At 38.5% G+C, this 27,937-nt stretch overlaps 1 protein-coding gene across 1 annotated transcript in view; it reads right to left on the bottom strand.

Annotated features, from left to right (window-relative positions):
* Nucleotides 1-27,937, bottom strand: part of FREM2 (FRAS1 related extracellular matrix 2) — a 122,955-nt gene that overhangs the window by 21,615 nt on the left and 73,403 nt on the right. The window contains exons 7-16 of the mRNA XM_009085633.4: nt 17,231-17,380; nt 14,683-14,892; nt 14,296-14,493; nt 12,133-12,297; nt 11,867-12,049; nt 8,331-8,461; nt 7,265-7,423; nt 6,065-6,368; nt 4,032-4,163; nt 3,108-3,439 (exon numbers count right to left, since the gene is read on the bottom strand). Of these exons, the coding sequence (XP_009083881.3) occupies nt 3,108-3,439; nt 4,032-4,163; nt 6,065-6,368; nt 7,265-7,423; nt 8,331-8,461; nt 11,867-12,049; nt 12,133-12,297; nt 14,296-14,493; nt 14,683-14,892; nt 17,231-17,380 (1,964 nt within the window). The remainder of the gene's footprint in view (nt 1-3,107; nt 3,440-4,031; nt 4,164-6,064; nt 6,369-7,264; nt 7,424-8,330; nt 8,462-11,866; nt 12,050-12,132; nt 12,298-14,295; nt 14,494-14,682; nt 14,893-17,230; nt 17,381-27,937) is intronic.

Below are 27,937 nucleotides of genomic sequence, written 5' to 3'. Positions count from 1 at the left end.
TCCAAATTAATTAGCTCAATTTAAAGAGGAGCAGGTCTTTAATTTTAGGCAGAAGTTCTTTAAACTACACATCTAAGTCCATGTTTTGATACATAAGTGCCTGGTTTTTCAGTTTTGGGCAGACCCCAGGAACAAACCGTCACACTGCACACTGAAAGGAGTGCTGCATCTAGCTCACACAGGGTTTGCTCATGCACAGAATAATTGAGAAAGAGAGTGGGTCACAATCAAAAGGCCTCAAAGGAAAAAAAAAAAAAAAAGAGAAAACTGAGACCTTCTCTGTATGTATTATGACAGTTCATGAGTTCATGGGAACTGGCCTAGACAGCTGCAGCCTTCAGCAAACACTAGGAGCTGTGCCAGAAGAACTGCACCAGCTGCAGGTCTCCTACCTCACTTCTTGCTTACTAAAGTTCTTCTTCTTCCCCTACCATACCAGGAGCTCCCATGAAGTGAAGGTCCACATCATTTAAGACATTGCCAGTTCTTAGTGTGAAATCTCTCTGTCTGAATCAACATGGCTGCTGTCTTTGTTTGACCACACAGGTACTGGAGAACTAGAATCAAGAAACAAAATTTTGAGCCTAAAGTTCTAGCCAAAGTATCTGGTAAATTCAAGATACTAAATTTGCAATGGTAGCAGGATATGGTAAGAGTGTTTTTGCTATTTATCTGTTCTGTCTGTATAATAGAATGTAGGCTTCCTTTGTCTGCTAAAAAAAATGGTGAAAACCATAGCTGCCAGCTTGCCCCTCACAGAAAAGGATTATTAATTGTTCACTGAAGGAGAAAAAAACAACAATGGTGACAACCACAGAGATAGGGCACTGACTGCCTCCCCTCTCAGCTGGAGGGGTCATGTGAAGATAAAGACCAAACCTGGAGAAGAATTAAATGAAGGTGGGGAAAACAGGGAGGGCAGTGAAGCGCGTACTGGTTGCAGGGAAATGCTTCACTGCTAGAAGTAATTCAGCTTGATATTTCACTTAACATACTGTAAACCTTTTTTCCATAACCTAGAAGGCACTAAAGGATAACTTCAGCTGCCGTTTCATGGTTCTCACAGCTCATGTTGATCCCTCTCTGCTGGTTAACGAGAGATCTTACATAAAGTACATAATACTTCTGAAACCTCAGGAAAGTACAGCTCACTTCTCTGGCCACATCGCCACTTATGCATGTCCTCCAAAACTGAATACCCAGGTTCTTCCAATTTACTAAAATGTTGGAATAGTACTTATTTCCTCCTCTGTTTATATGAACATAGAGATAAATAGGTTTTATTTAGATATATGTTTATCTAAAGCAGCTATTCAGCCTTTTGTCTAAAGGACACAGAAGTATTTTAAATGGATTCATACCAGCTCTTCCTTCCTTTTCACTGAGGGAGAAGTGGCTTGCATAGCTTCATATGCAAGCCTCATACAGATGCTTCAGGTTGTGTGTGCTTATGGTTATTTTGTATGGGAAAGAAGAATTTGCAGTTGCATATTGCCTGGGCATAAGGAGAGAGTCAAAGGAATGAAGAAATGAAATCATTCTAAGAACAGTGAAGATGAGCATAATCTTTATCTTGTGGGAATGTGTAAGGCTTACATCCCACACTTGGATGCCTTCCCTTTCCCTCTGACAGCTTCACAGATCTCATGGAATGCACCTGTAGGAGGATCTGCTTTCAGCAGAGGCCAAGCCCAAGCAGAGCATGGACAGTGAGCTTCCAACATGAAGGCAGAGACCTTGAATTGGTCTCTGTAATAGACAAGGAACCAGAACTGATGACAAAGCAGTGAGATGACATATCCATCATGGCCTTTGTATCTGAGACAGGCAGAAGCTCCATTTTATTCTCATCTTCTGATTTAGAGTATATAATCTCTAGTTAAGAGGGGCAGAATGTTAGGAAGTTAACCAAGTGCTAAAGAGATCCTGGTGCAATTTCTCGTCCACCAAACTGACTATGATTACTGTGAACAGCCATGGAGTAAGGTGGACTTTGGGCATGCAATTATAACAAAATCAAAACAAAAAACCCCCAGTTTATCTAATAGATATCTGTATGTCCATTGATGGCTATGCTTTTAGTAGTAAATAAGCTCTGTTGGTGCACATGCTTGTACATTTTTGTGGGCAATGACACGTTTTCCACATTTGCTTTATGCCACTTGGGAAAATGGCATAAAAAAATAAGAATTTGTGTAAATTAGTCTACCGAGGTCTCATAGCAGATGGCTCCCTGGCAAAATGTCAAAAGAGAAGTATGACCATTTCACAAAGCAGGCTCATTCTTTTCATAGTGGTTTTACAAGGAGTTCTAGGGTACCAGAAAAGTGAGTTAGCTGTGGGTAGACTCTGATATGAGTCCTTCTTCCAGACTATAGGATTATTCCCTGAATATATTTTTCTGTACATAAACTTCATATTTACAGCCACTGTACTCCAGAGCCTGAGTGGGATCAGACAGGCTTATATAGTAATTATACAGGGAAGATCCAGGGATTCATTTCACTGTCACTGCTCCAGAAGAAATCCTGAACCCTTTTCTTTCCACATTACTATGGATTTCTAGAAATAATTTTCCAAAGTACACCTCAAGGTCTCTCCAATCTCTTGCTTTTAACAGCTTTCACAGCTCTGTTCTTCGACCATTCCATATTGGCAGCTTTTCTTGCTTCCTGAACAAGTAATTTTCTGCTGAGTAAGGTGAGAGCACTGTGCTGTCTGCACTGACAGGTTGTCTTACCCAGTGAACAAGAGCTCAGCAAAGCCAAGTGCTGGTTGGACACTGCAGTCCATCATTATTAGCAAGAACTCTCTCCACTGTTTTAAAACTGCTTTTTAAGATATACTACAATGAATATTAAATAGCCCAGTGCTATCTATGTGCTAAAAGCAATTTTCAGAAGGCTTTCATTTTAAGAAAAGACTAAATTGGCTCGCTATACAGTAAAAGAAGGATTGCTTTGCCCCACAATATCCCAGAACTATACTGGGAGAAAATCATAACAAATTTCATTCAGAACAAATGATTCTCTTATTTCTACTAGCACACATGTATTATGAGGGAAATATTTTATTACAAGAATACAGTAGAAAATCAAGTTCCATACCTGTCCATCTGTGCCAATGGTGCCTCCACAATCTGTGAGGAGCTCGGACATGTCATAGTAGCTGATGAATTCCCACAAGCAAGCTTCCAGGTTCAGGTTGCGGTAGAAGCGCAAGGTATTGGAGCCCCTAATTGTTGGGCTGTACTGATAGGGAATGGTCTCTCCAATCACATCTGGATTCTTGGTAGCATCAGTTAAAAAACCATGGTGGGTCTTTACTTCTGTGTAATCCAACAGGTTGGAGCACCTATGGTTTCCAACTCTAGTTCCATCAGGGCTAAGGGTCAGCTCGAAGTTGGAGAGCTCTCTTGTAGAAATAACAGGCAGCATGCCTAAAAACATTAATTTATAGAACTATCACTACATGTCAGTTGTCAGACCTCCTTGATTTAGCCAGACTTTGTCAAACACTAAACATGTTATGCAGTGCTCTTGTATTTTGTATTTACACCAATTACTGTACTTCAGAATTCAAAGAAAGTTGATATGCTAAGAATGAATGAGAATTTTACCCACAAAAACTGTGTACTATGAAAAGAAAAATAAAATATTTCTAAACATATTGATGTTTAGATATACTAATACACAACATATTAATAAATTAAAAATAGCGTGAATAGTAATTACACTGTATATTTCTATGCACTTTGAAGGAGCTTTACAAAGCTTAGGTCTAGCCCAATTTACATAAATTGTGCAGTTAATCTGAAAATGCTGTTCTTCACACCAGAGACTATGTACCAATACAGTAGTTATGCATCTTGTTGCTAACTGCACTTATTCATTCATAACATTTTCCTTTGGTCCTACTGTTAAAAGATTACATTATTAACTTGTCTGTTTAAAATAACCTGACTAGTATAATAGCTCAAATATCAGCATATTGTATAAATTCTCCTAACTGCACAGCTGATTTTCTCATACCATCAATATGTGGCATTGTGACTGTCAGTTTGATGAGGTTGGCATAGTCAGGATCTTCTGGGCCAGTGTAGCGCAGTTTGGCAGAGAATGGCTCTGCTCCAACTACTCCTGATATACGAGGCTGACAAAGACCTAGTGGGAAAAAATGAAAGCAGCCTTACTTTATGTCCATAGGAAACAATCTATACTTTTCTTTCCACTATTTAAGATGTACTTTTTTTCCCATGGTACAGGTATCCAAAAGAACGAGAATTTTCTTCAATGACAGATAAAGACTATGAGAAGTATTTTCCAGAGGTTTCAACAGGAATTTACTCAAAAGAGGATTCAAACAGAAATGATTACTTGATAACAGGATCACATTTTCAGAACAAGGTGATGATATTGCATTGGTGTCTTTTCAGTTGCATGTGTCAACCTTACTTGCAAGCCAGTGCTAAGTGCCAAACTTTCTTACAGAGGTCTTCAGAGGCATATGTTTTAATTCCTCCCACCATATAAGTTTTATGGAAGATACCTGACCACTCTTCACTGGTGGCACTGGATTGGAGTATACAGTGATATGTCCTCAGAGAAATTGATGAGTCTCCTAATCCACCAGTAGCAAAAGTGTAGTTAGAAAGATTGTGTCAGAGGATATGTAGAAATATTCTGCTTAGAATAGAGATAGCTCCAAAGCTGGATCAAGCTGCTTAAGGTCTTGTTAATTTGAATTTTGAATTTCTCCAAGAAAGGGCACGTGTAACTTATTTTGGAAATCTTTTCCAGTGTTAGTTCCATGTTTTCCAGTATTAGTCCAAGTTTGTAGGACCAGAAAATTAGATTTGTAATCATGTGATCTGAGATGTATGCAACCTCTAGTTGCATAGTTCAATACAGTGGTGTCTGCATTCTGGTCACTTTGTCATGTGATGGCCAAAAGATTACAAGGTACTCTTAAGTAAGAAACAAGCAGATGTGGAAAATCAAAACAGTCCTCTTTTGCCTATTTCTGAGGGATTTCAAGAAAAGAGGAGGCAGGGTGCTCCTATTGGAGAGCTTATTGGGTCTGGAGGACCCAATGTTTCTCAATATCTCCAAGTAGGAAATTTCTGTCAGGATGAAACAAATCTCTTTTTTGCACATGACAGCTTTTTCGTTGGTTGGTTTGGTTGTTGCTTTTAGTTTTGGTGGTTTTTTTTAGTAAATGTAAATAACATTGCTAAAGACACTAAATACTTTTTTTTTTTTTTGTACAACCTGAATTCCTTTTGAGAGTTTGGTCTGTGCACTGGAGTTCAGGCATCTTCAAAACTGAAAATATTCAGGATTTTTGTAGGTTGCTTTGATTATTGCACTTCTTTCCTTCCACATCACAAGTTGGCTCAGGTACTAGAAGTAATTTATGCATGACAACTCTGTCCTGAGATGGAGCTAATTAGCTCTGCTAATTTGTCAAGTGTAATCCAAATAATGCATTATTACAATAACAAAGCCAGTCTGTTTCATATAACAAGATGGGTGAATAATTATGAATGTTTCGACCAGGGAAAAATTTTGTCCATGCCCTATTATTGGGTCTAGTTGTTTTGTCTTTAGTCAAGGAAGAAATCAATTCTCAGGTGTCCTGTGAGGCCTGAATGCCAAATAAGGTTTTTCTTCTGGCTAGGCTTTCATATGCCATTCCCATGTGGATTTTTCAATACTTAATAGGAGCTGAAACTGTACTGCATCATTACTTCTGTTGAATTCAAAAGTCAACAGAAACCAGGTTTCACTAATTCCATTGCCTGTTCTATATTGTTCTCATGAACATACAAGTTTGCTATGTGAATTATTATTCAAAGACACGGAGAATTAGGAGAGAAGAAAAAATTTTTCTTCATACAATGCTTTGCTGTGTCAAGAGAGTTTTTGCACCAACTCAATGAACAGCAGAAGAAAAGCTGACGTGGTAATGTTAAAACACCTGATCACGTAAGCAGGTTTTGTTAGGACTGAATTTGGGATCCAAAAGAGACCTGTGAATCTTGCAGTAGGTGATGATGCCTTACCTTCTGATGTGCTGATAGTGACAATAGGGCTCATAAGCTCAAGACCCTCATTCCCATCTGAATTCACAGCCCGAGCTGCACACTGGACACGAGACCCGGCTTGAAAGTAAATGGAGTCGAGTGTAATCATCTTAGAGGAAGTGAAGAAGGTGTCAAAGTCAACCTCCTTCATGGGGCTGGTCACCCCATCAGGGCCTGTGGGGGCACTCACAAGCCACCGGTACTGTGTCAGGGTGTTGTTGATGCTCTCACTGGCACATATAGAGCCAGTCTTGTCGAAGTCTTCGTACTTAGGATTACAGGCCTGCAGATCAAGGCAGACGTGTTAAGAATTTATTTGCTTCACAGCAAAGAAATTTCAAGTCATCCAGAGTCACAAAACTCAACAACATGAAACTGACAATCCCACTAAATCTCATGAGGAATCACCTTATTTTTACAGTGATGTATTTAGCACTGTTATGGTAGATTAAAAGGGGTATCTAATTATGCTTACTGAAATAAAAAGTATTATTTCAAATTGATTATAGGTGAAAACGTGGCATAGTTATGAAGGCACAAACTACACTCCCATGTACTACTTTAATTTTAATTTGTCCCTTTGATCTGATTCTGCAAATACACTTTGCATTTAAAGACCTATTTTCTTTGATTCTTTTTTATTTAGAAGAACCATTCAACTTGTGACATTCCTGTGCAAAAGGAATATGTGAAAAACAAATTGAAGATGGACAAAGGTCCATCAAGGTATATGAATATTTATGTAAACTTTTCAGTTGCAAAACTACTAGTGAAAAAAATGAAAGAAGCCTGTATTCCCTTCAGCACCCATTTTACAGTCTGCAGCACCATTGAAAACAATGGCTCATCTGTTATCTCCAGTGATATTAACGCTACAAATTAAGGCAGGATAATGCAGGAAATACTAAGGTCATGCAATCACAGACACAGTGTGGGTATCAACATTGCACTATTCTTAGTGAGGAACAAATGAAACATCTTTCTATGCTTTTTCTCCTCCTGAAAATGGATTCATTACCCAGACAAATTAGATTAGCTCTAAGGATAATTCTAGCTTGAACTAATATGTGTGAGTAATATGTGTGACTGATCGCCATATGGATTGATACTGCGTATATAAAATCCACTGAACAAAAGCCATAGACTGATTTTGTTCCATTTATCCACAGAGATACTCACTGTGATACAGATGACAGGATAGCCAGCAATGGGACTGGTTCTGTCTTTGGCTTTAGAAGTATCATCATATATCAACAGAGATGCAACTTGAGGGACAGAGGGAAAGGTGACATCTGCCATGCTGTTCATTTCTTCAATGTAAACAATGGCCTTGGCTGTCTGACAATGAAAAATACAGAAACAGTTGTCTGTGAAAACTTAAATAAACAAGCTGGATCTCCATCAGAAAATGTCTAGCCTTCAAAACAGTTTTCCAAAAGTTCTAAAACCTCAGCTTGAGGGTTGAGCTATTGAGAAAGGGTCGAGGCACCAAAAGTACACTGCTGACTGCAAAAGGAAGAGCTAAAATGAAATTTTTCTTTTCAGAACATTGAAGATCCTAGACCTTTAACCTTGTCTCCCAGCTTTTTTGTTATCACTTCAGTATTTTGGTAGAAGTCCCTATGTGCAGTGTATGCTTTAATGCCTGGTGGAAATGGGATGTTTGTCATCAGCAAAGGCTGTGTCTCTTCTGTCTGGATGTCTGGAGTCAGACTATATATTGTGTGACACTGCTGAAGCCCACAGGGAGTTCCAAGCACATTTTATGCCAAATCAAAGGAGTATACTGTTTGAATTAAAAGTTTGCATTAAAAAAATGCAAGATACAACGCTAAATAAAAAGAATGTGTGCCTATTTCATCTTACACAATAAGAATAATATTAATATGATTTTGACATTTCACCTGAAATTGCTCTTCTCACAACACAGAAGTTGTACTCCCAGAGAGTGGGACTCCGAGGGGACATCAGTTTCTAATACTGATTATATGAGCAGTATCTGGTATGATACCCTGAAGACTTCAGTCTTTCAGTGACTCTGTGGCCCCATCCACATCATGCCTTGACAACAAACAGTTTTGTTTAGGTGGTACTGTGACAGCTGGGATGGCCTTTTTGTCTTTTAATATACAAGCCAAGATGATAGGAATAAGTCTTAAAAGAAGAGTAAAATGATAAGCTAGAAAGCAAGTAAGAGGTCTGTTTACCAGATTTTTTTGTTCAGGACTTTGCATGAACTTGTTACCTGTATTTCTGCAACCATGTTCTCATCAGGCTTCAGGTGGACAGTGAAGGCTTCTCTCATCTCCCTTACTCCATCAAAGAGAACTTCAATCTCCACAAAGTGCTGTGTTTCACCCTCCTTGAACTCAATTTCTGAAAACATGAGACACTTAAAAATAAATCTGTTGATCATAACAACCCGTGATTCTAGGCCCAGCCATGAGAGATGGCAGTTAATACTCACTTTTCAAATTACAGATGTTTGCAGATTTAGTATAACCTATTTGTTGCTACCAATAATAATAATGAATAGCAGTGGACACATGTAGAAATCACTGAAAATAAGACATAAATCAAGAGATTTGAAAAGCTCAAGATTCAGTCTAATGGATCTTAATGTTTTGAAAGTTATCTGTGACTAATTACATAAATGTTGGCAACCTACGTGAATGACAAAAAGACTGAAGAATTCTAAATAAATGGTATTCAACAAAATGTAATAAATACAATGGTATGTAACAAAAATGAGGAATAAAGCTGCAGCTTCACAAGAGTATTGTATTTTGAAAATCATTGTCTCTGAAAAAACTTTGTAAGTCATGGTGATAAAAAGCTCAACCCTAGCTGATTGTATTTGGTTTGCATGGCAAGGTTTTGGTAGTGGGGAGCTATTAGAGATTCTGCAAGCAGCTACCAGAAGCACCCTCCACATCTGACAATGCCAGCTGGCTCCAGAATGGACCCACTGCTGGTCAAGGTGGGCCCAGCAGTGTCAGTGGTAGTGCCTCTGGAATGACAGATTAAAGAAGGGAAAAAACTGCTGAACCGCAGCAGCTGGGAAAGAGGAGTGGGAATATGCGAGAAGTCACTCTGCAGGCACCAAGCTCAGTGGAGAAGGAGGGGCAGGAGTGTTTCAGAAGCGAGAACAGAGATTCCCCTGCAGCCCCTGGTGCAGAGCCTGGTGATGCAGGATGTGCCCCTGTAGCCCAGGGAGGTCCATGGTGGAGCAGAGATCCACCTGCAGCCCGTGGAGGACCCGTGATCCAGCAGGTGGATGCCCAAAGGAGGCTGGGACCCTGGGGGAAGCCTCCAGTGGAGCAGGCTCCTGGCAGGACCTGTGGCCCCAGGACAGAAGAGCCCACAGTGCAGCAGGTCTGCTGGCAGCCCTTGTGACCTCGTGAGAACCCACACTGGAGCAGCTCATGAAGAACTGCAGACCACAGGAAGGACCCACAGTGTAGTTTTTGAAGGACTGTTTCCAGTGGGTGTGACCTCATGCTGGAATAGGGAAGAGTGTGAGGAGGAAGAAGCATCAGAAATAATGTGTGATAACCAGAATGCAACCCCCATTCCCTCAAGCCAGTCAGAGCTAAGGAATGTGGGAGTGAAGCTACCCCAAGAAGAAGGGAGGGGTGGGAGGAATGTCTTATTTCTCATCACGGTGCTCTGGTTTGATTAATAAAAAAAAATGAAACTAATTTTACCAAGTTGAGTCTTTTTTCCTCTTGCTGATAATTGGTGAGTGATGTCTCCCTCTTCTTATCTCAACCCATAAGCCTTCTGTCATATTTTCTCCTCTGTAGCTGAGGAGAGGGAGTCATAGAACAGCTTTGGTGGGCACTTACTGTCCAGCCAAGATCAACCCACCACACTGAGTTAGGGAGTACTATGATCCTTGACTGTTTTAACTACTAAAGAAACAAAAAGTACAGAAACTATTTAACATTTGTGCCTGGAAAGGGTGAGACTGATAATAAACAAAATAATAAGTGCATTTCTAATATTTTTATTTTTAAAGGATGTCAAATTCACTTTGAAGATGTACAGAAATAACCAGGAGAAACTTAGGACCAGAAGGACTTGCAGGCAGTGATGTCCTCACTGGTATATAGAAACACCACCATAATCAAAATATACCAGGTGATAAAGACCTCTGTACTCTAAAGGGACAGGCACAAAAAGCAGTAGTGCATTAAAGCTGAAATCTATATGAGAAATAAGGCACAGTTAGGTGATAGAGACTGATCAGTGAAGCAAAATGCTAAGAAGCCCTCTTCCCCTCCAAAGCCTTCAAACCAGGACCAGATGCCCCTTCTAAAGGATATATTTTCTCCAACCAAAGTCATTTGGATCAATACAGAAATAATTTGGGAAAACTGGGAGAATTTTGCAATCCACAGTGAGTCTGATTAAGTGATCTAATGATGCTTCCAATCCCAAGTGTTATTAAGCCAGGGAAATATTCTTTTTGGTAATAAACACATGAACTTTCAGCTGTGTGACAGCTAAGAATTTTACTGATTTTCAGTTTGCCACAATTCCTTCAGAAAACTCAATTAATGATGTGGGTTTTGTACCTATGGCTGAATATGCAGGTTCCCTAAACCCACAGGTATTCTGAAACTTGTGGGGAAATTCTGCACATCACAGACCTTTCTCAAAGGTCTGGGGCAGAGGCTGAGAGCCTCTTGTTCTGCAGCAGTGGGTTTCCCCTGAAAACCTTGCTCCCATGTGCTGCTGGTGCACAGCAGGGAGGATGTAAGCATGACGATGCCTACAGGTAATGTGCATATAGGATAAGTTTCAGCTGACACTAAAAGTTCCTGTGATTTTCAGGGGGAAAGAGCAAAACTCTAAAATGCAGGAGCAAAGTGACTGGAATTAGCAAGCTCTGGGTTGATGATTTTCTTGAGGCTAACAAATTGCCCCTTCAGATATCACTAGTGGGAAATGCCACTGCTATGGAATTTGAAGATATAGTGCAAAGTTGTTGCTGGATGTTCAAACGTAAGTCATATATTCCAGCTGGACTGGATGCCAAAATAGTTTATCCAAAACTATGAAAACACTTCAGCAATGAATGATTAATCTTAAAACACAGAGTACTATCATGTACTATCATAAACTTTAAAAGAAAAAAAAAATCATAATGCTACAAGCTTCATTAGTCATGGCCTAAAGCAGGTAGGTGGGCTATTAATGGAAAGAAGTTTATCAGCTAAGAAATTTCTCATTCTGTTGTACAACTTCTCTCCTCACTCAGTAGTAGTGTGGAGCAGAAGGCAGTGAATTCAGAAATACAGAAGGAAAGCTTAATATTTGAACATAGAAAAGTAAAAAGAAATACACATTAATTCCTACATACAGCAAATTCCATTCTCTTAATGAATTGCTCAAGAAACAACCACACAATCATATCCTATAAGTAAATGTTTCTTCAGAGTAATATTATTACACTCTGCAAATATAACTAAGGTTTAAGTCACACATCTTCCACAATTTCTTGAGCTACAGATGTTTTCAAAGGAGTACAGCTGTTTTCAAAGAGGATATTTGTAAATATCTTCACTGATAATTAGTATACAACAGCAATTGGCTGTTGTATACCACAGGGGATGTGGTATTCCTGTTCAAATTTAGTTTGTCCACACTGAATAGGAAAATGCATTTTGGGATGTGGTTGCAAAGTATTCTCATCACAAAGTTATTTCATATTTAAAAAATTATGTTAGAGTCATGAATGAACACAATTGTCAGATGTGATAAGTATGATCCTACCTTCTGATATAGGGTGATAGTCTTCTCCAGAAGTAGCAGATCCATCCTTTGTATGAACTCTCACAACAGAAACTTTGGAAGTGTCTCCCAGACGAAGCACCGGAATTTTCACAATTGCTACTTGCCTTGTGTCCTTCGGTTCACTCACACTAAATTTGGTCTCAGCAAACTTAATGATAGCCTCTGTCATTAGAAGAAAAAAACCAATTATTTTAGAGCATGCAAATGGGCTTTCAAAAGCCAATAACAAGAAGCTATTCTCTTACTGTCTGCATCATCCCGAATCTTTATCAGCGTCTCGTTTTGCTCGCCAATAGAGGCACCAAAGGAAGAATCACTTCTTGGAGTGCCAAGAACCAGGCGCAGTTCCTCCTCCTCCTCATGGAAAGTATCATCCGTAAGCAGCAGCGTGCAAGGCTTCTCAGTATCACCTGCAATCATTCTGGAGCTAGTATCAGGCAGAACTTAGGTGTTCTTTGCTCCAATACAGCACTTCTCCCCAAGCCCAAGGCACCTGAATCCTGCTGGCCAAGGCATCCACCTTGACAACATACAAGTTAATGAGCAATGACAGCAGTGAAAACAGAACTAGCAATCATTACCTTTCTATGGAAACTCATCAAAGTGGAATTCCCCATTTTGGGATTCTGTAAGACAAGGTTCTATTTGGTATGTCCATTTTACGTGTATTAGTCCTATAGTTTTACCTAAGAAGAAAATGCTCCTTCTCAGTGACTTCTTCTTCAGAGTCCACTTAAAAAAGTAAATACTTGCACAAGGAAACAGAAAAGTAAAACCTTTCTATAGGTAATACTAATTACTAATTACCATTACTAATCCTAATGGCAATTTTGTCCTGAAGTTTTATATTTCAAGTCTCTTTTGATTGGACACTCTCCAACTGTGTGGACCTTCACTTATATTATTCAGTTTGACTTTAAAGTCTTTTGAACTCCCACTTATTCCAAGTGACAGTCAATATAGCCTTAAAAATGCCTTGGAGTATCAAACCTCTCAATTTTGCACTCATAAATGAATGTGCCCTGACTTACTAGATGTTCAGAAACTTGAACATATTTTCTTATGTCTTCTACACAAGCAGCAAAACCTCTGAATGCTGTTCAGTGTCTGGCACCCAGCATGACTTGTTGGGCTCTTCCTCATGGGACTGACTCCTACACCCCAGACAAAAGGAACAGCACAGCAGGATAGAGATGAGGTCAATTTACTGTATTTTTTCAACATTACACGTGCAAATAAGATCAAGGCTCTTCAAGATGAAGAACCAGACCAGGATGCTGACTGTGTTAATTTCCTGAGGCTGCCTTTTCTCCCCACTATAGGAAAATTATAAATTATGCCTTAGGAGGGGAAAAAATGCAAAATACTCATGCTGCTTATTGTTACATGGAAAATGTGAAAACTAGAATAAAACTGCTGCATATTAAACATGCCTAAGAAGCTTATGAAGTCACAATATAATTCCAGTAGACCTCTTTGTTACACGTCTTTGCAGAGAAGTGGTAGGGCAACACTCAAGAATAGAGAAAAGTCACTTCTAAGTGGCCCAGATTCATTAATTCTTACTAGCTGGACTCTCTCCTGTTGCACAGAAGCAATAGCAAAGGTCTAGAGTACAGGACAGCACTAAAACTTGAGGCCAGCCCTAAAGAAAGACAGAGTGAACAACTCACTTTTTCAAGTGATACATGTCTACAGAAACACAAAGGTTGCAATTTCTGTGATAAGGATATACCAAGGATTTAATGCTGAGGACAGAACTTGTTTAAGACTTGTAAAAAATAACACATGCGTGTAAACTTCAAAGGCTAGAAGACCAAACTGCCTTCTGCACATGAAGAAAGAAATAGGCAATATTCTTTCAGCATAGCAACATTTGATTTATTTGCATTTCATCTCTGATGAAATGTGGGATATTAATTACCTGATATTCGTGGGCAGTCTTAGGAAAGCCTTGGTGGGAGAATAAAATTCAAACAGGAATTAGGAAGCTATGTACCTGTTGAAAGATCTATTACTCATTTCAGTGCACGTCAAATGTATTTGCCAGAAATCTGCTTAACAAAGAGCAGAACTTCTGAAGTTTCTTTTCTGACAGCAGAGCTGTGCTTCTACTGTGCTATGCCAAACCTGTTTTTGCTAGCAAAAAGACCCTGGCACTCAGGCTGAAGCTAAGTGAAGATATACTGTTTTGGTTTTTGGTGATTATTGCTCTAAGTCAGAAGTGAAGAAAATAAAGGCAACATCATCCCATTGTGCATGAAATAAACCCAAACCTTTGTTTTGTAGAGTGATCTTTTTGGCACTACTTTATGAGAAGACACAAATAAAACACAACAAAATGAAACAAAGCAAAGCAAAAGAAAACATGGTAGACTAAAGGCTTCTAAAATACGATCAGAACTTACCAGGAAGGAATGTGATGATGGAACTGTCAGTATTAGGTCGTTCTTCGAAGTCCATCATAACCTGAGCTGAACCTTGCCTTGTGTAGCATCTGACAGTGGATGTGTATCGGATATCCCCACTCCTATATATCATGGCAGAAACCTGCCCATCATTTTCATTGGCTACATACACAGATTCTTTAAACTGCATCTTTGGCACTGGGCAGAAAAACATAGAGAGCACATGTAAAGTATAACTGCAGAAGTTATCACATCTTTCCTCCATCATTTCACATTTCTTATGCCACACTGCACCAGATACAGAACACAAGAGGCCAGACAGCAAATGACTTAACACATCATCTCCAAAATATGAAAAAGTTTTAAAAAAAAAAAAAAATTACTCACAATCAGACACTGAGTCATTAATGAAGATGGTGGTCTTGCTGGGTTCTCCAAGGGCAGCATTCATGGGCATCCTTAGCACAAGCTCAAACTTCTCTGTTCCTTCTAACACCGGCTGTCCAAGATCATCCAGAATTATCACACGAAATGTCTGCATATTGACTCCAGGGGAAAAATCCAAATTACGACTGATGCCTACATAATCTACTCCAGCTACCAAAGGAAAAGAGATAAAAATAGCATTACATACAATTAAAAATAAAAATATCTATCACTAGGCAGTTAATTGTAGGTAAATATATTTCCTTTATAACTTTAGTATTTGCCAAATTCTGGCATTCATATAAAACAAAACTATATTTTGGTATTTAAGTTGGACTACACAATAAAATAAGTCAACATTAATTAATTTTTTGTTTAATGACAATTTGAGTCACAAAATAAGGCTGATTCTGTTCTGTTGTAAACCAACAGGTACTCCAGAAAAACTAATGAAATTTGCTTGAAGCAAAAAATGAAAGTAAGCAAAAAGCTTTGAGAGAGACTCTGGAGATAAAGCAAAGTCTTTTGGAAAGAAATTTCATATTATTTTTTAACAAAGACGTAAGTTTTAAGATTAATGTACAAAGGAAAGGAGACGAGGCCAGTGAGCTGACCGGGGGAAGAACTGTTGTTCAGAGGAGTTGTGTAAAACAGAATGAATGGAAAACAAATAAATCAAATTCTTATCAGAACAGATCAGGCGAGGTGTTGCCACCTTACTCTTAAAGGAAGATTGATCTGGGTTTGTTTTCTTTTAAGCAAATCAAACCAATCCATAACATGTCAATGAGAAGAAGGCAAACAAAACAAAATACTGACTAAAACATGACACTGTCTTAGAACCAAGGCATTAAAGGTATCCAGGACTTTAGAGAAGGACTCAGTTTTAACATTAGGTTTTGGGGAGAAGAAACAGCAGAGCTCTTGAAACAAAGCTTTGGGGGAAACACTTAAATTGAAATGGAAATCAGGTTTGGAATTCTGTGAATTTCACAAAATTTGGCCAGATTAAAGGCCATCATCAGATGGGCACTTGCCTAAAAGCTCTACTGTTGTACTCCCCCGGAGCTAAGCCTGTAAGGCAGAACCCCAGGACTGATAACTCAGAGCAGCAGATCTGCTGCACTGTGTAAGGGAAAGAACCAGGTTCATGGTTTTACAGGCAACCAGCCATATCAGAGCTTTCATGCTGTGACCAACAGACTAGAGAGCTCAAGAACTGAGACATTCCTAGCTTTTAAGCCTAGAGGTCCTGGCACAATGAATGAAGATCCTTACTGTAAAGAAAGATATTTTTTTACCAGAAATAAAATAAATAAAATATTCAAGATTTGATAAAGACATCAAGTCATAAAAGCAAGTTCAGAGCTGAAGCAATCATGTATTTTTTCAGACTTTATAATTTTCTTTTTCATAAGAAAAATATGTGTGTGTTATGTATATTGTGTTATGCATACAACATACAAGTATATTATGTTTAGATATTCCTGAAATAACAGTAAAGTTAGACTCAGGATAAGCATCTAAGGAAGACAATTTTTATGCTGCCTCTATATGAATAACCTAGTTTAAACATTATGATATGTTTTGTGAAAAAAATAGAGTGTGCTAACACTTGATTCTGCTGTCAAGAGTTCTGTCAAAGCATCCAAGAACCACACAGCTGAAGCAATCCTGTTCCTGGATAGGATACTAGGTAATAATTTCTCATTGCCTACAGTAAAAATGAGAGAAGAAAACTCAGCACACTGCCATTGAACATAACCGTGCCCAGAGTATGCTCTTGAGGCAGCAATCAACTGCCTTTGCAGCAGTCTTTATATGAGGATTTAAAAGTATTGCTCTTTGTGCTATTCTTCATAGCAGCTCTTATTCCTGTTTCTCTGAAATTCTACAACTACTTAATTTGCTCTAGGAAGAAGAGATCTGCTAAGAGAAAGACACATACAATTTTCATTTTATGTGGTTGAAACTGTGTTGTCACATTTCTCTTCACAGAGAAAAGCAAGGCACAATTCTTCCCAAGGATTTCTGAGATTCACATTCTCTGAACCTCAGAGAAAGGAAAACACAACTCTTATCATTTGCTGTGCCTGTGCTGTGCCAAAGTAGAATGCAATAGGGAGATTGTTTGCCCAAAGTGAGGATGCTTTGTTTCCTTGGCCTATTGGGGCTAAGTGTGTGTGTGTGTGTTGGGACTGGCACGGGACAGTTCCGAGATTCCGGGCAGTGTGAGCAGGTGTGTGCAGAGTGAGTACTTGGCAGATTCAGTTTAGATTAAATGTACATAGTATAGTATAATAAAGTAATTAATTAGCCTTCTGATATCCATGGAGTCCTCCTCATCATTCTCTCTCCCCCTCATTGGAGTCACCTTTGATTTACAATAAAATCTTATACCAAGACCCACTGAACCAGCACTTGTGAGATGTGGCAGCACGTTGCAGCAGTGTGTAGCAGCAAGTGCAGAGTAGCAGCAGTGTGAAATGGGAGTGAAGCAGTAACTCACCCTCTGCAGTTACGGGCTCAGACTTGCGTGACCTCACCGTGACAGAGGCGGCTTTGGACAGGTCGGTTCCAGTCCTCCAGACACGGACCTCAATGTAGCCAGCACTCTCATCAACATAGTATTCATCATTTCCAAAGTAGAATGCTGGTTCTGGTGAAAGAGGAATAATGTCCATAAATGCTTCTTTACCTTACACTGAAGTTATCAAAAGAACTTAAAATATAAAATCCACATTAAACAGTGGAGAGCAATTTGCTTTTCTCAGGAAGTGAAATAAAGCTTCTTTTTTCAAGGTTTAGAAGTCTAGCTATTTTGGCTCCTTTTCAAGTATTGGTTTGTATGGTTTTAGATAGCAATTGTTATATCGGCACTGTGCTCTTTTTCTTACCTCCTAAATTTTCAACATTTTGTGTCAGCTTATATGAATCTGTGTACAAAACCAAATGTGGTATCTCATTAAACTTGTTTTACTTGAGTCCTGTGCAAAAGCCAGAAATTCCTTAAGTTTTTCACTTTGATGCAAACATATGAAGGTGAGTACAGATAATGAAACTTTAACTTGAACATTCTCATAGATTCCTGACTAGAACATGACACTACTCATGGTAACATTTTCCAGCTAACTAAAGGCTCAAATACTTAATTTTAGTTCTCCCACATCTAGCATTTAAAACAAAATTAATCTTATTTCATGTAAACTGAAATGTGAACAGTCTTTATCTTAGTACTAAAGCTCCACAGTTCATAAGAAAGAAGAGCAAAAAGCAAAGGAGATTAAGAGCTATTCCACTTAACTGACACATTGTTTAGCTTCATTTTTTCCTCCCTTTTCCAGTTTTCCTATCCACAGTAATTTCACAAAGTAAAGAGCATTAAAATCATATCCCAGCTTCATCCTGGATGTATATCATCTCCTCTTTTTTATCCTTTCCATTCCTCTTTCAAACATGCAAGATTAATCATGCACAGCCAGTGCCTCAGCCTTCCCACTGCACAGCAGAAATCACAGCAACCTCCCCAAGCAGAGAAAGACCTACCCAAGTTCTCCTTGCACTTCATCACAAGTTTCTTATGCTGTCTTGTGAGAATTTATCAGCATCATGAGGCTACAGTATCACAAACGTGTTTGAAATACCATGCAGCATAAAGCCAACTAGAATTCAGTCAGCAAAGATCCCAACAATTGCTCAGTGCTCCAGGAGCAGCAAAAAAAGAAATCCTTGAATATCCCTCATCAATGAAAAACTGCAGCTGCCTCCCTACTTATCTGCTAAAACTGAAATCATGCAACAAATTAATGGAAATGAATGTATTTACTGAAAAATAGTGCAGATTCATAGACCTTTTTGAGCATTATCAAAATTATTATTTCAACCTTTGAGGGATGAAAGATAAACTCGGAAGAAGTCTAACTTTAGAAAATGAAAACTTTGTCGGTTCAATTTTTTTTTAAATTTTAAACTCAAGAGTATGTGTATTTAAAGATGTGTGTATTTGTGTGTACAGGCAGACACACATCGATTTTACTCTATTTGCCCATAGAGGCTGGCTTGTCAGTAGCTGTTTTTATACTTGGAACTGTGAAGCTCTTATCTGAAACACTTTTTATGGGTGAACAGGATACACCCTCTGTACCTTTTGTGTAACTACTATTAACTTTGATGAGAGTTCTCCTTACAGGGATACTGAAGCACTGGACATTAGATCTGCAAAGCAATGTGTCATTTCAGACATAAAATGTTCTTCTAAATTCTTGGACAAAGACTTCCTCAGCCTCTAGACAATAAAAATACAGAATACCTAGTAAGACCAAATGGTTATTAACATGCCAATAGTTAGATAAAGGCAGTTGAAAACATTATCAATTCTAATACACGTCATTTCTCAAACAGGTATGCTTAGGGTTCAGCACACTTTCCCAAGCCTAATCTTGCTCTTATGTCCCAATGGTTCCGGAACTTGATCTGGACTTGGCTGCACCTCATTATAAGCACTTTAGTGAGAGGTACTCACATGGAGCTACTTGCTCTCAGTTTGCAAGGACAAAGATAGGCCACTGCAGGTTTCCCAGCACAATGAGCATACAGGAGGACAGGTAGAATGGCTCACTCACTGCAATCCGAAAAATCTGAGGTGTGGAAGCATTACCTTTTACTTACTGGCTACATAGGGAACTTACATGATATGCCTTAAACTAGATGGAAGGCATAAAATAAAATATTGTTTTTTTCTTGCAGCGTTATTCTAACACTTGTTTTACTGCTGCCGAAGAAGAATCCTCACATACTGTTCATTCCTGTAGTCACAGCCAAACAAAAAAATATATAAACCTTCAGCTAGCTTGCCTCGTATTTCAGAGTGAGTTTTTCACACTTTCTGAGGTATGTATGTTCAATGAAAGACACATTCTGCATGGCTACCCATCCTAGGAAACAAATCCTTACAAATGTTTTCTAAATTCATTTCCTGTAAGCTGTGTTAGTAGCTCCCCAGGGGAAGGAGCAAAGCCAAGCTCCTAACAGGGAAAGCATTGTCTATCTCAGGTCATGTCTGGAAAACATTCTGCTCAATGACTGCCGGCTCACTTACAGCAGACCTTTAATCTAGTAATCACTCTGAAGAGAGACTACTGCAAATTTAATGGTTCCTCTTAGAGAAATAAGAGGAAGTTTTCTAAGGGTTTTTTTGTTCAGACCCACAGACTTCGCTGGCATGAAGTTACAATAATCAGAGGAGAAAGGTTAGGAGCTTTAGTCCCAGGTTTCTTGGCACAGAAACGAAAACTTTGCCTTGTCCTTGTACTTAGAGAGTCAGAGGCATATCTCAACTACAGCACTTGTCAGTCATCAAGAAGGAAAACAAACACACTTCTCATGTTGTTAGGAACACATCTAACTTTGAAGGTAAATCATCAAATCAGTGTGATAGCACAAAAATGTTTATTTCCGAAGAGGCTTTACCTTTTAAAATTATATCCTTATAGACTGCTTTAGGAAAACATTGCAAAAGAGTAGGTTGTTTATTAAAAAATCCTTTGGGCAGGATATTTAGGACAAACACAAAAGAACAGACTCTTTCATGCTGACTCCTTGATAAGGCTTAAAACTAAAGTGAACTTCAGTGATACTTGCTGCCAGTGATGCATGCACACACACACACACACACACATATATATGTACTCTCAGGAGGAAAGAAACAGACATGGCACTCCAACATATTCAGATACTTGGAACCAGTAGAAGCAGTATTTACAAATGAACTTATGGCTCATCTTTTCTAGGGCTAAGGCTATTTATTCCTAAAAGCTTTTGCCTTCCTTCTTTCCATGAACAGTACAAACAAGGCTATGAGGTGAACATTATGAGTTGCCAGAGCTAGCAGGAGTCTGTGGTAATGCGGAAGGTGCAAACCAGGCTTTGCAAGCCTACAAAGCTTGTTCTGGTACACTCTGGACATGTTAGGGCCATGCTGAATCTGAAGTAAGGAGCCCTGATGGCTGGCACTGCTAATTAACTTGGATACAAAACCAGACAAACATGGCAAGATTTGGCTGGAACTGATCTGGCTCATACTCAGGGAACACTTCCATTCCTACACAATCACTGCTTGCATTTCAGGATCAAAGCTGGCGTTAAAGGACTGATGTGATGAGTCCCTAACATACCAGATTCCAATATTACAAACATGATGTATGTGAGTTGTAGATAGGCCAGTTAAGAATGTGAGTTCATGAAAAGCAAGAAGGCATGAGCATTTACTGTTTCATAGCAGTAAAGGGCACCTTCTGAAATCTCTCTCATATATGTGTGTTAATAGCAGCAAAAGAAAAGTCCAGAGAAACCATCCATTACAAAAACTTTATCTCAAGACAATATCAAAGAGGAATTTAAAATCTGAAACTAGGTAGCACCATTCTGCAGCTATTTACACACACTTGAAACTATGCAAGCAACTGAGCTTGCATTTAGCACAATGAATTTAATTTGCCGAGTCATTTATTTTCACTGAATGCTGTAGAAGCAGGGGTCAAGATTACAGTCAAAGCTAAATTCTGTAGCAGGTACCTATTGTGCAAATGCCAATAGCTTTTTATTTGATGTGGTCAAAACAGATTATTTTCAAATTCATATGTTGCAGTCTTAACAGCTTTCATCTTAGTAGTGTTGTCATAACTTTTGCAATCAAAAAGTAAATTCCCCTCAGAATCAAAATTGCTAATTTCAGCCAAATTGCAACAGACATTATCTTTAGCAAATAATGTCTTCTGTTTGTCTCAACAGACCATTCTGTCTATTGACTTAAAGAGGTTTTTTAAAACAATTCTGCAAACCCTGTGACAGGTAATAGGACGTGTTCAAATTAATACCATCTTTACCAAACACACTTTGATTTTGTAAGGAAATTGCCATTTCTTTTTTAATCCACAATGGCAGTGCCATACATTGATTCCACTGGCTTATCACTTATTTACTCTTATTTAATGCAACTTAACCTACCAATTTCAGCAGAGTAATTTGGTGTGAAGCAGCAATTGCTATGAACAACATATATGATTCACACTTAATTAATTTATGATACACACTAATTTAACATAACACTTTATGTTAGAGTGCATCCATGCTTCAGTTTCTCTAGACACAGCACCATCACAAGCAGCATCTGCCTGGCAGGATTGGAGTCCATATCTAAACTCTCTGCTACATCAATAAGCAAAACTCAAATGCGAGCAAAGTAGCATGCTAAAGGAAGCAGACTACAGCTCCAGCTGAAAGAGTGAGGCTGGCAGTGAGATGGCTACAGTGTACCATCTGATGGCACCTGCACCTTCCTTCTTGACAGCCTTCAGGAACAGTTTGTAGCCTGGAGAACAGAGCTGATTTTGATTTTGCTTAATGCCAGGCTGCTGATCATAAATGGTGCAGTAACAGCTCAATGAGCTACAGAGCATTCCTGAACAACAGAGAGTAAAGACATTTGAGTGCATGAGGACAAACTGTGGTTCAACTCGTTGAAGATGTTAGTCTTTAAAGCAAAAATGAATTTTTCATCAAATAGCTAATTAATATGTACAAGAATGTAATGAGCACTCTTAAATTGTTTCCCAGCTGCAAATGGCATGCTAGTAAAAAGGCCATTGTGCGCAGTTCACCCTAATAGGTGACCTTCCCTTGAAGCAATTAAATGACCTTTGTTGGTTTCCTAAGAAATATTGCTACCTTTCCGAAACACCAAATTCATATATCAGTGAACTAACATATACACCTGAAAATATTTATTAGTAGAGTAGTATTGTTATGATTCTTCCACACCCCTCAGGGTATAACCTACAGACCTTGATATCACTGGAACTACTACACATGTTGGAAGAGTTTTTCCTATGTTCAGTCTGAGGACAGGGCCAGAAGATTTTTCCTGCTGTAAGTACATCAAGCTCCAATCACTTGCCTAAATCATTCCACAATGCAGATAATTGCCTTATTTACCAATGGAAATAAAAATATAAAGACTAACAGAGGAAGAAACAGACACTGGAATCTGGGGACACACCCAACCATGATTATATTGCCTGCAGCAACCATCTGAATTTCACATACCTTTTTTCTACTGGCTGTACCTCCCACAGAGCATGAAACCAACTCAGAATCTTCTACATGCTCTATTTCTAAAATTAATTAGATTACATTTATATAACAAGCCTGGAAAATGGGATTGGTAACAAATTCTCAACAAACCGATGAAACAGAGGCAGACAGATAAATGGAAAGTCTTGGCAGTAGCACTTAAATATACCACACACAAGGTTTTTCACAAAGAGGCCAAACTTGAAGGTGCTTACAGTCAGTGATTCAAACATCAGGTAAATAATTGAGGGCTAAAACCATAAATGTTCAGCAGCATTTCAGAAATCGGATAAAGATACAGTATGCAGACATTTCTGGCTGAGCCAACCTTAGATTTTTGCACTCTTACTATTCATTCACAATGCCAGTTAGGTTTAGTTTGCTTAACCGGTGGAAACAACTTCTTACAGGCTTTTCTGCCCACATGCAATCAGAACATATTTAGCTCAGCGTGGCTGTAGAAGAAAAGTAAGCAAGGTATCCCTTAACCAGAGCTACAGCCAGACTTATCAGACCACAAAAGCAGAGCTCTCACACAAGAAAATATGCTCTGCTGTATGTTAAAACTCCTTGTATACTGTTTCTTGGACTTTTGATCCCATTTGTATGAGAGACAAAAGAGTGTCCTGACAGTGGAAAGAGACAGTAGCTGAATTACTCTTTTAAAAATTTACAAGTTCAAAAGGAGAATCGATGTCATTAAAGGCCAATGGGCTACCATGTTTACAGTGTTCAGTATCTTTTGGGTCTTTAAAGACTATGAGCAGTCTCAGTATGAGGAGATTCAAAGTAAGGAAGAAGATGATTGAAGAAGCCTTAGAAAAACTGAATGCAACAAGACTCAACTTGATTATCCAAATCTCAAACATGCAAAGCACTCATTCAGTCACTAAATTCACTCCCTACAACCATATCAGACAATGAACAGATGATTAATTTAGAATAGTTTTCTAGGCATTCATTCATTTCTAAACAGTGTATTTTAAATGCAAGATCTACAGTACAAAGACCAATGCCATCAAAAACGTATATGTTACAGCAAGACACAAGAGAGAAAGCAGTTCAATGTACTCTTGAGTGAACTGTCATAAACCAATAATGCATTAGGCTCTGGGATGCAATACCAGTTCACATAAAAACATCACTTCATTAAACTTGTTCTAAATTTAACAGAAGGCATAATTTTTTTCTACAGCTCATGTAATCTTGTGCTTTCTGCTCATTGGCTATTTTATGCGCTTTGAGTACAAAACTAAAAGTTTTCTGCATTTCAACATTCTCCTCAAAATATTACTGCAATTACTGTGAAAATAGAAGTGTAATACTGGATGTAAGCAACCCATTTAAAAACATACAGCAGTGAAGGCTGAAGAGCTTTGTGCTCCACCAGCTGCCTCCCCTACTGCAAAAGAGCCATCTGAAATAGATGTGACAAAGTACTGCCTGGAGATCATGTTCTGTCCATGTTCTGTCCTCCTCACCTATCAAAGAAGCCCAGATCACAAGGTTGGACTATATTTCTAGTTATTAAGCAGATGAACAAAAATTAATCCAACATCTGTAGTTCACACACACACATATACACACACACACTTATAAAATGGGACACACATACATAATAAACTGTAAGCAATAAATAATGCTAAGAAAGCAAATCATAAATGTGCCTGGTTACTCTACAGAATGTCCTACTGCAAGGTATGACATTAATTAATTTCTGTAATAGGCAGCAAACAGGCAGTTTTTGAAATCTTCAAGGCTATCATCATGGATTGAACATTTTTTACTCTGTTGAACTGGTGATAATAAGAAGCTATTAGTAAAGAAAACTGGGAGTATAACTTGTCATAAGCTGGTTGTCATCCACTTTTTCTCTTGATTAGTTGCCAACCTGGCCACCTGCCACAGGCTGGGGAAAGGGGAGGGGGTAATATAGAGATTTTACTTAAAGGGAGGACAAAAGAAATTAAAGGTGAACAGAAGTGCCAGAGGCATCAGACTCACAAGCACTGTAAAAACATAAAAGGGAGAAAGTAATCAAAGATGGATGTGCACAGGAAAAAAGAACTAGTTCAGTAATTTAGGCATCTCCAGAGACCAGTTATGGATAGTTGGCCAAATCATGACTCCAGTCAGTAACATAACAGTGGGCATGCTCTGCCTGTAGTGCTCAGACTGTAATTAAAATTGGACAAATGCACTAGCAGATGTTAACTACCAAGATTAATCAACCACCTGTTCAGTTTAAGATCTGACATACCTACTGGCATAGAGAAAAAGGCATATTTGAATTGTCTGCCTTGGAGACCAATGGAAATAAGGAGATTCCAACTTGCCTTGCGAGATAAGGTTGTTCCTCTGATAAACAATGTTACCAATAAAACACTTATTTATCATAAGCTTTAAATTTGGCTCAGTACACACACTGAGAGTTAGTTCATAGTGCCTGCCTGCTAGAAGAAAATGCAAAGCATACATTTATAGCATAACCTTGCAGTACTGACTTTTCAGGCTATTGATAGTAAATATTAATATACTCTACTGCTCCAAGGAAGCTGGAAAAGGGTTAGTGGTTTCCAATTTCCAGAACATTGTCTAAGGATTTTCAAAATTTAATTAAGTGTAAGGAAAGTGACAGCAAGTGTTTTAATGAAATCTCCAGAAGACTAAAAAATTAACCTGTTCTGTTTAACCTCTAACATTCCCTTTCTACATTAGGATACCATCATCCATTTTACTCATCTGTAAAATATTCCCAGACAGTGCTATCCTCTATCATGTGGATGGTATGAGTGATTGCTTCTGTTGATCAGGTGTAAAGATAATGGTTAGCAAATCTCTGACATAAATCTGAGTCCTTTGCTTTCCCAGCCTTGGTGTAGAAATGTCAAGAAGTTTGAGCAGCTTCTTGCCCATCTAATGTGAATGAAGTGGAAGAAATGTATTTAATGTACTTCCTGCTGTGAACAGCATGAGTCTTCAACAATTCCACTAAGGCAGGAGGACTGTTTGTCAGCCTGGCTGTAAGGCTGCGTGCTCTCACGCCAACACTAAACACAGTGGCATGGAATTAAAATCACATGGGGAGACAGCCACTTACAAAAAATGTGCAGCACACAAAATAACTCTAAGTATTTTTCCCTCAGGTGCAAACTTCCAGCTCTGCATTCACCACATCTCTTCTCTTCAGGTTTCCAAATGTGATTACAAACTCAAGTTTTAAATTTGCCCACAATAAAAAACAAGTAAGTAAAAGAGAGTCTAAACTAGCACAGCAGTTAAAATATTGGGACAATGAAAAAGCAGAGCTTTGACTCAAACCTTGTTAAAGCATTTTGTATCAGACTTGTGGCATACAAGACAGGAACATTGTTAGTGCTGGAACCAAATTACAGGCTCTTCATCCCCATATGAATACTAACAAAAGACTTAGATCTCATTTTTTCTCTCTCTCTCTATGAAATGATTTCAGAGTCACTGCTACAGCTGGAAAAACTGAGAGCACTTCCAGGCTGATCTAGCTTAGTAGCTAAGTGCCTGAGGATTAAGGCATTTCCATGGAAGAGTAGGGTCTGAGTGTTTTCATGAGTCGTAGACTGAATTCCAGGATTCCTCTGTCCAAGGAGAATGAAAAGGGCACATTAACCTCATCTTCCTTTTCCTAGATGCATAATATTCATCTATTATGTAAATTGCTTCATTCAAATGAGCTTTATGCTGAACTCTGTGCTCTCCATGCAGTATAGGTATGTCCTTCATGCCAAGCACTGCTTACAACTTTGTGTTTGCAAATTAAATTTCTAAGGTAGGGTTTATATCTTCTGTCATAAATCAATGAATTCAGATGCACCAGGTATCCCTGGTGACTGAGCTCAACAACATAGATAATTGTCCTAGGATGGGATGTTTCCTGAGTGCACATCTCTCTTTTCAATAACTACAGAAGAAGGCTGTAATAGCCTATTTGAATCAGATGTCTAAAGTTATAGAGGCTAATACCAAGTGAGATTAGTGCCACCCCAGAAGTGGATGATTTACATAGGTCTTTTCCCTATGCATGCTTTTCTTCCATGGTTCACAGTTAATAGCTATCACATCTGACTCCAACAAACTGTTTTTGTTTTTTAGTGCCTTAACTGCAGTGGCCTGTGTAACTTTGAATCCAAGGTTTCCATATGAAGTTTTTTCTGCTATTTGCTTCATTAACTTAATCCTTGTCTTTTTTTCTATCTAACTTTACTACCTATCAGGAAACGTCCCTTCCAAATTACATGTCCCCATAGCTGAACCAATCTGAAAATCACCATTCACAATATATAAATATACTAGTGCATGTTCTACATACTACAATTTTTTTCCTCAGATTTGGCTTTGGCAGCACAGCACAACTGTATAATGCCCAATTAAACTTCTCAGTTGCCTAGCATTTAGTGAATACACTGTAGTTCACCAGAGCATGCCTCTTACTATTTTTATTGTCAGGATTATATAGCAACTATGCCATTTTAGTTAGACCCTAAGGGCATTTTCTAAAAATAAAAGACTTGGATGGTAGGTGCTGAAGGTGAGTGTTTCCTAATTAACTCACATGGAATGCCAGAGGACATAAGACAATGTTTCTAGTGCTGACTTGAGTTCCATAGGAAAGATCTCCTGTAGTATAATTAAGCTTTGACCTTTGCTATTTCTGTTGTTTGGCCTGAAGAAGTCAATGCATAATGTTAATCCAGTCACAGTTATTGGAGACATCACTTAATGACACACTGTGACATTTGTCCAAAGAAACTCTGTAAAGTAGAAGATGAATTTAAACAAACAATGAGAAATATGTATCAGTAGATGTGAAGTTGAGACTGAAGTGGACCACAGAATTTAGCATTACAGCATTACTACAGCTGTTGGCTATTACAAATGTGCTAAAGCTTCTACCAGCCTCTATCTTAGACATCTTCTGAATTAAACCATTCTGTTAAAAGCTAAATTTTTTTTTTCACATTCCATGCTGGTTTAACTTAGTAAAATTAATTTTGTGCACTGCAAACAATAATAATCAGTTCTACTTAAAATCCTCTGCTTATTTATGCAG

This window comes from Serinus canaria, chromosome 1, assembly GCF_022539315.1.
Source record: "Serinus canaria isolate serCan28SL12 chromosome 1, serCan2020, whole genome shotgun sequence".
NCBI classification, from domain to species: Eukaryota; Metazoa; Chordata; class Aves; order Passeriformes; family Fringillidae; genus Serinus; species Serinus canaria.
Note: the sequence above shows the minus strand (reverse complement) of the source record. Positions and strands in the feature narration are given on the sequence as shown.